Source organism: Ammospiza nelsoni, chromosome 16, assembly GCF_027579445.1.
Source record: "Ammospiza nelsoni isolate bAmmNel1 chromosome 16, bAmmNel1.pri, whole genome shotgun sequence".
Lineage (NCBI taxonomy): Eukaryota > Metazoa > Chordata > Aves > Passeriformes > Passerellidae > Ammospiza > Ammospiza nelsoni.
In genome coordinates, this window is record NC_080648.1 from 15,567,722 (window position 1) to 15,580,256 (window position 12,535).

The following is a 12,535-nucleotide window of genomic DNA, read 5'->3' on the forward strand; positions in this document are numbered from 1 at the left end:
TCTGCCAGGCTCCCCTCCAGGGCCACATCCACGTTTCCAGCCTGTCATCCTGGCAGGCAGTTGCTTGTTGAACCTGGTGCTGGATTCTTGATTCCCAGGGAGCCTCCAGGTGCACTCACCCACATTGCTGGAAATCCACAGCTCTGGCATTACCAATTAGCTATGAATAATTCAGGTTATAAATTGCAAAGTCCATGGCCAAAAGGCTCCTTAGCACCAGCAGTGAAAGCAAAGCTCAGGGGGTTGTTGTTTCTTCGACGCCACTTCCTGCACTTATGAAAGTGATGTGACAGTGTGGGATAGGAATGGACCCGTGGCTCCTTCCTGCCCTCTGCCCCCAGGTGATCCCACAGGTGAGTTCCTCTCCCTCCCTTCCCTGGGCTCACCTGAGGTACCTGTGTGTCCCACAGAGCCCTCCAGCCTCCCTTCCCAGGGCTGACCAAGCCTGACTCTTCCCACTTGGCCAACACTTCCTCCCTACCATGGATTGAGGGGATCCCATCCCAAGTTTCCCATTACTCAATTATTTTTCCACATCCAGGGGCAGCAAGCAGAGTTCAGGAGAGTATCCTTCAAACACATCCTGTGAGTTAAGGGAAAGCCTTTTTCCCACCATACTAAGGAGAATACTGTAACAGCTCTGCCCTGAAAATCCCCATTTCCCGACTCTACAGACTTGTAAAGCGTGGCAAGAATGGAAACAGCCTAAATTATGTAGATGGAAAGCTTAGGCATGGACAAAACATCCTTTTGAGAAAAGACTCAATTCCACAGAAATGCATGCATGCAAGAGCAGGACCCAGACCATGGACTGAAAGGAGAGAAGAGGTCAAGAAAATATTCTCCAATTTTTTTTCCCCTCCCCAAACACACCAAGCTGCTAATAAAAGTTTTGGGACGATCAGTAAAAGCACACGATAAATCCAAATTCCTGATTAATAGACAACAAAATTGAGAAACAGAAGCAGAAGATGGTGTAACTGATGTTCCCATCCTGTCAGGGGGAAGAAATAGATTTGGGGTATGTCTGGGGCTCAGTAGCAGCAGGCACAGCCTCCAGGAGCCTTTGAGTTCTGCATTGGCCAAGATCTGTTCACAAGAAGAGGGGAGAGCAAGAGGTACCACCAGGACACAGAGCACCGAAATGGAAATGGGGGAGAACACAGGCATAGGGAGTTTCACTCATCAGGAGAAAGAGAGGGCTGTTACTCCAGTCTCTCAACATGTACTTGTGGAGTTCCAGTGCAAGAATCACATAACCAGGTGTAAAAATCTTCAAATGTAATTTATTAAGACATTCAGCTATGTCTGTCAGTCTACATCCAAATTTACTACTAAAAATAAAATAGTATCACATTTCACATTAGGAATACCGACTTTGAAAAACACTTGAGTCAAGCCTATCGTATAAATAAGTGACTAATTTCTCTTCATATCAAAATTCACATAAAAAAATTGCCTGCCCCCTACTCCCGCCTATTTCCCCACCCCAGTCCCTTGCTCTACTTGAAGCCATGATGAATGTAAAAATTTAAGTATGGACATGTCCTTGTCAAAGAAAAAAAGGTGCAAACCTATTAACAGCTTTTAAAAGTGGCATTTGCGGAGTCTGATCATACACATAATGTACTCATTCCCAAAGTGCAAATATCGCCAGAGTTTAATACTGTTTAATTCAGCTGCAAGGGTTAACATTACACAGCACAGTCCTGCAAGGCCTCTATCCGTGCCCTAAAACTCATCCCACTTTCCTCCTGCAGAGGCAAAGTGTTCATGAGAGCTTTAGTTTACTTCATGCAGCCCACACTGTGCCCATTATGAGCAAAAGTTTCATATACATCAAAATATTGACGACTCTGTCATAAAAGTCAAGAGTCACTATAGATTACATAAATTCAAATGCAACTGCCCCAAGAACACCCAAAGCATACACATGACATATTAAGAGTGCTTCCACCTCCTGGTACCATCACTGCTGTTACATCTTTGATTTTTGCTTGCGTGCCGTAAAAAATGTCAGCAACCAGAGGTGCCCATCTGCCAGAGACGGGCAGCTCACGGCCCCCAGCGCCCCTCAGGAGCTGGGACAGGGCTCTGTGCAACTCCTCCCCCTGACCACAACCCAGGCAGCCTCCTGTGCCTCTGGCCACAACAGCTCACAGACCCCTCACTCCTCTCACCCCTCAGCTACATCTTGAAAACACTCTAGCACTGGCTACTTATTCCCAGACATCCTTCCTATGCCCACAGTTCAGAGAGCTTCTGGAGTCATTTCTACTACATCTCACTGGAGTTACCACTACCAAGCAGCCCATAAAAATCAGCGTGGGAGATTACATTTTGACCAGCATTAATAGCTACGCTTCTTTCACAGCTGTGGAAGGATTGGTTTTCTTCTGAGTCAAACGTGGATCTCTGCAATGTGTTGTTCCCACGTCACCCCCTGTGGCCTCAGAGCTGGACACAAACCCTCAGATCTGGAGCAGAGCCCCCCTCTGGGGCTGCAGTGAGTTCTGCAGCACAGGCTGCTCCCTGGCTGGCCTCACAGGGGCTGCTCTCACTGTCCATGCTGTGAGAGTCCCCTGGCTGGGCAGAGGCCTCGGGGCTCTCGTGTCCATCGTGGCCCCTGCTCGGGCTGTCCTGCACACTTGGCCTCTGGTCACATTCAGCACCAGGCTCAGCTGCATCTCCAGGCCTGGTGCTCTGCTCTGCACTAGGATTTGGCTGCTGCACTGGCTCTGGTCCCAGTCCTGGGAGCTGTGAAGGGCTCTTCAGTTGGCAGTGGCACAGAGGGCAGGTTTCTTGCACGTACAGCCATTTCTTAAGACAACCCGCATGAAAAAAATGGCTACATGGAGTGATTACAGCAGTTTTCATATCCTGAAAGACACACAAAAAAAAGAGGAAAAAAAATACATAATTATTTGTAATCCCATTCCTCTCCTCTCACTTCATGTCTGTAATGGGTTCACCAGGCACAGAAGAGACAGAAGCAGTCCACAGACAAGAAAAGGAATGTTCCTTCCTTCACACCCACAATGTTTCCCATGAGGAGCAGCTGAGGGAGCTGGGAGGGCTCAGTCTGAAAAAAGGAGGATCAGGAGGGACCTTCTGGCTCTGCACAACTCCCTGACAGGAGGGGACAGCCAGGTGGGCTGAGCCTCCTTTCTCAGTGATCAAGCAATAGGACAAGAGGAAATGGCCTCAAGCTGTGGCAGGGGAGGGTTGTTCTGGGCATCAGTAAGAATTTCTTCACAGAAAAGGTTGTCAGGCATTGGAGAGGAGGCAGTGGAGTCACCACCTTGGAGGGGTCCAAGGAAGGCCTGGACATGGCACTCAGTGCCATGGGGATCAGCCACAGGCTGGACTCCATCTTGGGAGTCTTTTCCAACATTATTGATTCTGTTACACACATAGTTGAAATACAGGCCAGGTCTTGCTTTCTTTATTACAGGCATTAAAAATGAGGCAAAAACCCTTTGTTTGCAACATATTCTTAAACATGACCTTTTCAGGATGAGAATAATAGGACTGGCTGGCTCAAGAAACAATCAAGCAACTCAAAACAGCACAACAACAGATACAACATGTAACAACGCCAGAAATGAAGTGACACCATGAACTCTGCCAGCTGAGACCCACATAAAACTAGTCTGGTGTTTTGAACACTCTCATTCAATCTGGCAGTTTTACTCTTCAAAGGATTTCTATCAAGTTTGGAGCCAATCCAAATCCACACTTAACTGCACACTACTAATGTTAGGGTGATTCTTTCACTGTCACACATAACTACAATTTCTATTCAAGAGTAAGAGACTCTGGAGCTGGAAGTGTGATAAAGATATTACTTTCAGCATTAATGTCTAAGGTCCTTACATCTGCTGGCTCATGTTAGCAAGACCCTTAACCTTTTGATAATTAGGTTTCTGCTACGAAACTAACACTGCACATGAAGTAGCAATGACTGTAGAGACTGAGCTGCTTCTACAGAATAGTAACAAATCAGCTACCAAGAACAAGTTGTCTTTCACTAACACTAATCCTCCAGTAATGAAGAAAGGGAACATTTGCTGCTACTACTGAGACCAGCTCAACCCAAACATGAGAGGTGTCAAAGCAGCTTAAGGACAGAGTCTGCTGTGTAACTGGAGGAAAAAAGGCAGTTTAAGCACATCCAAGCTCTTCATTCCTAAGAATTATCTTGGTGACAGCACTCCAAATCAATTTGCACAAAGCAGAAAACTGGGTGATTCCAGTAACTCACTGAGTGCAGTATTATTCATTACACATAATTCAAGGCACTTATTTTATTAGCTGAAGACTGAACTTAGTCTGGGGGTATTTCCACTTGAGCCAATCCTTTGACACTCCCATTCCCACCTGGTAGCAGATGGCACAGATGTCATTGTGCTGCTCCAGCTGCTCCTTTGTGGCCACAGGCAGGGATTTTATCTTATTCACAGCGTCCCTGCGAAGGAGAAAACTCTTCCAGCCCAGCTGGGCCCGCAGCCACACGTTGTAGTAGGAGTGGATGAAGATGATGACGGAGCCCATGACAGTCCACTCCCCAAAGATGGTTTCTGAGACTCCATAGGCCACCACACACAGAGCCACCAGGAACTCCAGCAGCCGGTAGGTGCCGTTCACGTAGTAGATCACATCGTCCATGTTCTCCACTGGCTCCTTCCTGAACTCCTCCACCATGAACAGAACATAAATGAAGAGGGTCCCAAGCACCTGTAACACAGTGCAAGAGCTTGAGCTCAGCTTTCTGGAGCTTGAGTCAGTGCTGGCCACTGAGCCCTGTCCACACAAAGCTCTCAAGCTGCACAGAAGGCAAACTCAAAGTAGTGGAATTGCTGCTGAACTTCAAGGCAAATAAAAGTTGCTCTTTCTTGCAAAGCATTTAAGCTTGTTCCCAAGTACTTCCCCTTCTTCACCTTCCTGAGTCCAGAACACAGCTGAGTTGATTAAACAATAGCACTGAGCATTTAATGGGCAATTAAAAAATTAATAATAAAAAGCCCCAGTAGTAACAAATACTTATAGTATAAAACATTTCCTCTGTTTATACTACTGTGTTTCAAACACCAAATTGATTTCAAAGAGTTATAGCTAAGTAATGACACATAAATGAGTACTCTGGGAAAAAAACTTTTTACCATGATAGTTACACATCCTCAAAAGCCTTCTGGCTTTACAATTTGAAGCAGACTTCCATTCATCTCTGTTCTCAGCCCACCCAGGAGCTCCTCAGCCTCAGATACAGGACACAGAAAGAGATTTTTTTATCATCCCTTGTAATTCTGCCCTTCTCTCATCCCTGTTCTTTTCTCATCATGTATTTTCCCCCTTAGAATAACAGGATCACAGTTAATGCAGGGCTTCACAGGGCTGATGTTCTTACCTGAAGAGAGGTTAGAATACTGCTGGAGATAATGATCAACAGCCAGAAATCCATGTGGAAAAATTGACAGATCATGTAGGCCATGTACGCGGGGAACACGAGTAGGAACAGACACAGGCTGACTGCTCGGAAGTGCTTCCACAGGCTCCTGCAAAACAACACAACAGGTTTTTATTTTTCAAGTCAGATTTGAGTGTCAGAATAAGAATAGAATGACTGCTGGATGTAGGCACGTTAGATAATTGCTCAAGGCTTTAGCTGGTTGAAAGGAGTTTCTATTTTACTTGGGCACAGTCTCATTTCCAGTTTGCACACATGCCTACGACTGTGCAAAGTTCCCTCTCATTTGACCTTTGCTGTTTTCAATAGAAACACAAAAATTATGGGCAAAATAAGTACTTGAGATACTGAATGTTACAGATGGAGGTCCATTAAAATAAATTATTAAATGTGTAACTGTTTGGACACTTCTCTAAATAAACAAGAGGTCTCCAAATTAAATAATTCTTGCAACTACTCTTCATGTTTTTGCTAATATGTGTGGGGCAAAGCTACTTCCTTTCATCACCAGCTTTAACCCTGCTGCCTTTAGAAGTACATTCCCCAATTCAGACATCACTAAAGAAGAAATGTAGCAGGACTTGAACATTTATCTCTGCCAGTCCTTACTCTGCTCCTATCACCTACTTCTTTCTAATCTCCTCCCCAGCCTAAACACACCATCAATCTTTTTACAGCCACCCATTTGTGAAGGCTTTCAGAATATCTCCTGTAATTTACTATAATACCTCTACTTGTTCCTCAGGTGGTATTTTAACCTCACTTAGCTCTGGAGATGAGGTACAGAAAAAGTCAAACCATTTGAGGGCACAGGACAGCAGCACAAACTGATTAATTCAATACAGTCTGAAGGAACATCTGAGTGACTTTGAGGTCTGCAGTTTTGTGTCTGTGGGTGAGGGAGGAAGAGAGAGCTGAAGGGGAATTTATCCTGTTTCTTGCTGATTTAGAACTCCCTGGGAGATTTGGCAGAAGAGTTAAAACTCAATATCCCCACAGTCTGCTTGTTTAAGCTGGGCAGATGCTCCTATCCTGGCTCTACTCCCTTTCCCTCTGTTTCTACCCTGGAAGTTAACTTGCTGCACACAGAACATCTCTAAGCTAAACAAACTCTACACATAAACAAACCTCCTCTGTTCATTTCTTCACTCACAGGTTACACAAATGCAATTGACAAAGAACAGAACAGATTAATATGAGAATTCCACATAGCACCAATACAGCTCTTCAAAACACAAATGAAATTGAACAATCCCACACAATCCAAACACGTGGGACACTAAGGCAAACCTTACACCTCTTATTTTGTGCCAGTAAACCATATCATTTTGGGATCACAAAAAAATTAGGTTTTACAATATCTAACACAAGGTCACTCCTAGAAACTTCCCACCCTCAATAGCTGAGTGAGATCACTGCTTTAGAGGGAAACTCACCCAAGTGCAGAGGAGGTTAAGAAAAACCATTCTGCAAACCCACACAATAGAGTGTGGGTGGGGAGAGCACAGTCCTGGATTTGCTTAACTGGAACCACAAAACTAGAGAACTTGGACTAGGAAAGAAATCTGCACACAGGAAAAAAAGGAAAAAAAAACAAGGCAACTTTACAAGTACTAAAAGCCATCAATTACTAGTTTATCACCTCCTAAAAGAACATTGAGTAACTCTCAGTTTAGGAAACCAGTCTCTTACTTGTCCCTTGAGGCTCCCAGTGCCAAGACAATGGGATCAGCAATTTCCAGCATGGACTGAAGGATGGATGCCACCACAATGAAAAGAATAATACTGAGCAGGAACGCCCGATGCACAACTTGGAGCTCAATCAAACCTGTCTGCACAGCCAGGATCAGGAGTGTGACTCCTTCAGTCATCCCCCTGCAGATCAACACAGTCAAAAAACCAAACAATCACATCTCAGCGTCAATGCTGGTACAAAAGTACGTCCAGAAACACCAGGAAATAAACTGCATGCTTCTGTCACAACCTTTCATATGTCACTGGTTTTGGGTTTCACTGGTGTCCCTTGGAAAGCTTTAACCAGGGAGGGATGTTTTCAGAAAGGCTGAAGTGCTGGGCTTATGAACCAGCAGATTTTGCTCCTGACAAGCAGCTTTTGGGCTACATCCAGCTCAGACACCACCCAGCACAAAGTATTTTAAGGACCCAGTTCAGGCAAATTACCAATTTTGCCATTTTTCAGTTTATTCCTCCTGTACCTAAACCTAGCCACTCCTTTCTGTCTTGGAACCTCAGAGTGACTTTAATCCTCTGAGGATCACCACAACTATTTGATGCAATGAAGTACACACTTCACCAAAAGATGCTTTTATATAATTACTCTTATGCAGCCCCAATTTATACCTCTTCTGCTTCTACATCTTGGAAACCAAAATGTAAAACATTCTTTTGCAAATGGCCCCAAGTCTCTACAGAGAGTTATGGGCTGGAGTAACAGGAAAGGCAGTGTCAGGATCCCAATTTCACATTAGACAAGTTGAGACAAGCCTGAGAAAAAGCATTTTGGCTATTTCCCATAACAATTTACAAGCAATCCATACAATGCTATGTTTTAAGTCTCACAGATTAGTAATGTTCCATACATGATTAGAGGGGACATGAGGAAATGAAAATACAAAGTGTTTATATTATGCAAGCATGTGAAAATTTTTCAGTGACTCATGAAAATACAAGTGACTGAAAATCCCAAGTAACAGTCCTGAATTTGTGCAGAAATGAACCATCTTCCCAAGAAGTCTGTGACAAATATTTTCACCTCAAATCTTTTCAATGCACACACAAACTGGCATACAAAAAAATGTGTAAAAAGGTCAAGAGTCAAGAAACTGCAGTGCCACTCCTGTATTTTTACATAAATCCCCTTTCCATCTGTTTCTTTTCAGACCCTGGGCACAAGGAGGCACTTACCTGTTCATGGCAGGATCGTTCATGAACGCTCGGTAACCCTGCAGGTAAAACTTGCAGAGAGTCAGAACTCCCAGGGCAACAAAAGAGACTGTGAAAACCAATCCCAGCAGTGAGTATGGAGTGCTACAGCATTCGGCAATACTGCCAGGAGAGAGAGGAAAAGAAACAAAAAGAAAAGGTTAAAACTACTGTGATGAGCTCTCCCCTTGTCCTGCTAACTGTGCCAGTTGGTTTTAAAGCAAATTTGGACAGGTTTAATGAAAAAGTTAGAAGTTCTACATCACCATTAAGTCTTCCAATAAAAGAAAAAGATGAGTGGATTTTATTATTTCTTTCCAAGGTACAAGTTGATTGCAGCTCCCCCTTGGAGGCAGGGCTGTGTTGTGACATCCTGCAGTGCCCTCAGCACAGGGCCACGTGGTGGCACTGTCCTGCTGCTGCTGGGGATCAGAGCCACAGGTCAGCCCAGAGCTGTCTGGCCACAAATAAAATGTAACAATTTGATGTAGGAATAAACTCAACTTCAAGGAAAAGGACTGCTTCTCCTCTATTGTAACAAAACTTAAAAATTGCAGAAGAAATGAACTGGAAGAAAAATTTCAGACCCCAGTGGTTTAGTTAATAAGCAGGAATATAGTCAGTGCTTCTGCATAATGCAGGGTGACACCATAAGCAATTTTAATGCTATATGCAGTATAAATCCTTGGCATTTCTTCTTAATGATAATTAATTTTGACAGCTTACAGGATGGCACCATAGGCAGATACAGCAAGGCAAGAAAAAGCCCAGCAACTGGAAAGTCTGATTGGAAAAGTTAGAATCCAACAGCAGAACTAATGATGTATGATCCCTAAAGACTCCGTCCTGTGCTAGCTGGCTGTGTTCAGACAACTATTACCCCTCTTTTCCCCATCCCACTATGGCACTGTACCTAATTTGCCTAACCCAGCTTCTGCAGCACCCCAAGCTCCTCTCTGCCCTGCATTCCTGCTCCCTCTGCATGTACTAAAGCTGAAAAAGGCACATAGATTCCAGCCAGGAGAATCCCTCAAATGCAGCCTCTCAGTAACAGCACCAACACAGATCTCTATCCTTTATATTGCAACCTTTAAACTTTATAAAACTTTACGGCCTATAAAACCTTTTAATGTCTTTAGAATGCTTTTACAAATCCAGTATCTTTCTGATCTTTACACCTCTGCCACATTAACCAGTGGGCTCAAAAGCTGCTTTGGGAGTTGGGTGCTTTGGCTGCTTGGATGAACTCAAGAATGTGTTCCACAACAAAATGATGACAGCCAAGACATCCAAAGCTCAGAGAGTAACCCAATCATGAGTAAGATATCAGATGGACTGAACTTCAGCTGAAATATCTGACTTAAAACCAATTTATGTACTGAAAGCAACCTCTGGACCAAAGCTTTAATTATGGCCACTCCATCCTCAAAGGAATACTTTGCTTTCTTTGGGAGCTCTCCCACAGTTCTATTAATGTCTGCCCTGCATGGGATCCATGCCTTTGCAGGACAAGCTTAACAAGGTTTATATGCATGGTCACTGCAATAAGGACAAATACTTGCTGGGTGTCCAAGTGCAATAAAGCCAATATCCACATCTCATCTCTAAAAGAGCACAGATATTAATTTCAGAAGACAGTTCAAACAGAAAACCAACCATCTGCAGGCTCCTGAATTACCTGGTCAAGAAGAGGAAGAGGAGCCTCTCTCTGGAGGCAGGCTGGTCCCGTGTACTGAAATAGGAATAGATCTGAAGAGCAAACAAGACGAGCCAGAACACCATGAAAAGCACAGGGACCACCAGCTGGTTCCACAGAGACATTCCCAGGGCCAGGAGCCCATACACTTCCACCACCTGGGAAGACACAAAAGGACAATTTGTTATTGAGTCACAGCACTTGGCATTTGATAACAGAAGGGAAGTCAACAATAGAGTCACAAGGAAGGCAAGGATGATCCAATGACATCAGCCATCCCCAGGAAGAGAGGGGGTACATCAAAGAACAATTTGTGACAAAGGCAGAGCTCAGGCTCAGCAGTGATATTTCCAGTCTGCCTGGCAGGGGGCAGAAGTACCTGACTCTAGCAGCAAAAACCCTCAGACCAGCTCAATGTCCCTCCCTACAAACACCTGGCTTGGAGCTGCTCCCTGCAGCCCACTCACAGCTGGAGGGATGAGGACACCTGGCTCTGGGTCATGCCAGCCCCTCAGATCCTCCTGCCCTGCAGTTTAAGTCACAGCAATGTCGTTTTCTCTGTAGCCACTGCCGAGTCACTGCACACATCAGACACTGAAATGAGTCATGCCATTAAAAAGTAGTAAATCCACTTTGCTGACCTGTTTTTAAGGAAAAACGTAAATCCCCCCACATTTTATGCTTAAGTATCTCACAAGGATCATATACCTAATCCAAGTGCTTTGAAATTCATGCTTAAGACTTATATTGGAACACTCTGAAGCTCAAAGTACTTCCTTTGCATTGCAAAGACCAAGTTGCAATCATTTCCAAGATGCTGGAACTTCATATAGCTGGACTTAGGTCAAAAGGAAACTGCTCATAACTATTAATTCTTCATCACCTGCTTCCCACAATGCCATAGAATCCATCAAGGCAAGGAAATTTTTGGAAATGCTAAAAAAGCTGACAAGCATGAGGGATATGACACTCACAGGACCTGCTGCAGCACTGGGGCTGATGGACAAGCAATATTCTGCTGGCAGGGACACAGTGCCAAGCTCCTGCTTTGCTCACAGACTTGTCAAGGAAGTGCACCTGCCCTCAGAGACTCCCCTGGCCTGGGAGCAAGGCAAGCAATCCTGTGCAGCTCCTGGCACAGAGCTCCACCACACTGGGAAAGGGTCATGCTACGCTCACAATGCAGATTCATAACCCTGAGACATTTCTGGCACCTTCTGCTGCAAACAGGCAGCCAAGGTTCTGGGCCTGCTTTTAAATTATACCCCTGGGCACAGCCTAACACACACAAAAAAACACAAAAAGCTGCCCTGCTTCACCTGTTAGGGCTCTCAGGAAATGCTCCTGCTGTTTAACATCCCCATACTCACTAAGTTTTGACACTGATATCAAACCTGCAATCAAATCCAGCCTAAAATAGCTGGATTTGTGTGTAACTTCACAAACACCACGACAGCACTGAAAACCAACAATTTCTCAGAGTTACAGCAATGGAAATACAAGCACAAAAATATTCCAGTTGGAATGGCAATATCCTTCTCTGGAATAAATATCCAGGCTTGATCTGTGGCAGAGTTACTACCAGTGGCATGAACACACTGTGAGCCCACATTTTTTTCTGCTGTTTCAGCAACACAAGCAGAGAGCAGCAAGTTCTTAAAAAACAAAAACCCCAGGTTTTGCCAGTACAATGTGAAAATCACTCCCAACTATTCACTGCAACTCTATCACATGTATGTAGAAAAGCAGTATCCAACATTCTTATAAACCCAGTGCCATATGACAAATTTTCTGCCATTTTTTCTGTATTCCCAAGGGAAAAACACTTTATGCCCACAGCATAAAAAGCCAGGAGAAAAAGTACGATCAGTGTCCAAAGGCCAGGGATACAAGGAATATTTCCTCAGGATTACTGTAATACAGTCTGGCATGGAGAGACCTGAAATACTGGGATGGGGCAGGGGGGACACAAGCAATTCTAGAGAGGAGGAGATTGGGCTAACAGCAATATTTAGAACTCAATTCTGACAAACAAACAAACAAAAAATCAGCAAGAAACCACTATTTTCCCCCGTCAACCTGGAATGTATTTGCAATTAAAACATTTGTAAGATTTTAAAGTGTTTCAAACGTGTCTAATAAAAAAAATAGATACAGGTCTCAAATCAACATCTAATCTGAATTTGGCTTCAGGGAGCCAAACTGTGCATCCATTCATGTACATGGAAAAATGGAAGTGAAGTGCTGGTTCCAATCTTCTGCAAGGCTTTGAGCTGTGCAGACAAGCTACTATTTTACCCCAAATGTTGCCACTTATGCACAGTAAGCATGGTATTTCTATTCTCACTGGAAAACAGGGTATTGAAGCTTTGCCAGTCAGCTCCCAAATTAATTTTTAAATCAGCAGATCTACAAGCCAGGGGAGGCTT

At 44.1% G+C, this 12,535-nt stretch overlaps 1 protein-coding gene across 3 annotated transcripts in view; it reads right to left on the reverse strand.

Annotated features, from left to right (window-relative positions):
* Positions 1-1,260: 1,260 nt before the first annotated feature.
* The window catches only part of RNF145 (ring finger protein 145), a 44,543-nt gene continuing 33,268 nt past the window's right edge, over positions 1,261-12,535 (reverse strand). For all 3 annotated transcript variants that reach the window (XM_059483715.1, XM_059483717.1, XM_059483716.1), the window contains exons 6-11: positions 10,089-10,264; positions 8,393-8,533; positions 7,160-7,342; positions 5,408-5,555; positions 4,381-4,737; positions 1,261-2,880 (exon numbers count right to left, since the gene is read on the reverse strand). In XM_059483715.1, coding sequence (XP_059339698.1) covers positions 2,452-2,880; positions 4,381-4,737; positions 5,408-5,555; positions 7,160-7,342; positions 8,393-8,533; positions 10,089-10,264 — 1,434 coding nt within the window. In that variant the 3' untranslated portion in view covers positions 1,261-2,451. The remainder of the gene's footprint in view (positions 2,881-4,380; positions 4,738-5,407; positions 5,556-7,159; positions 7,343-8,392; positions 8,534-10,088; positions 10,265-12,535) is intronic.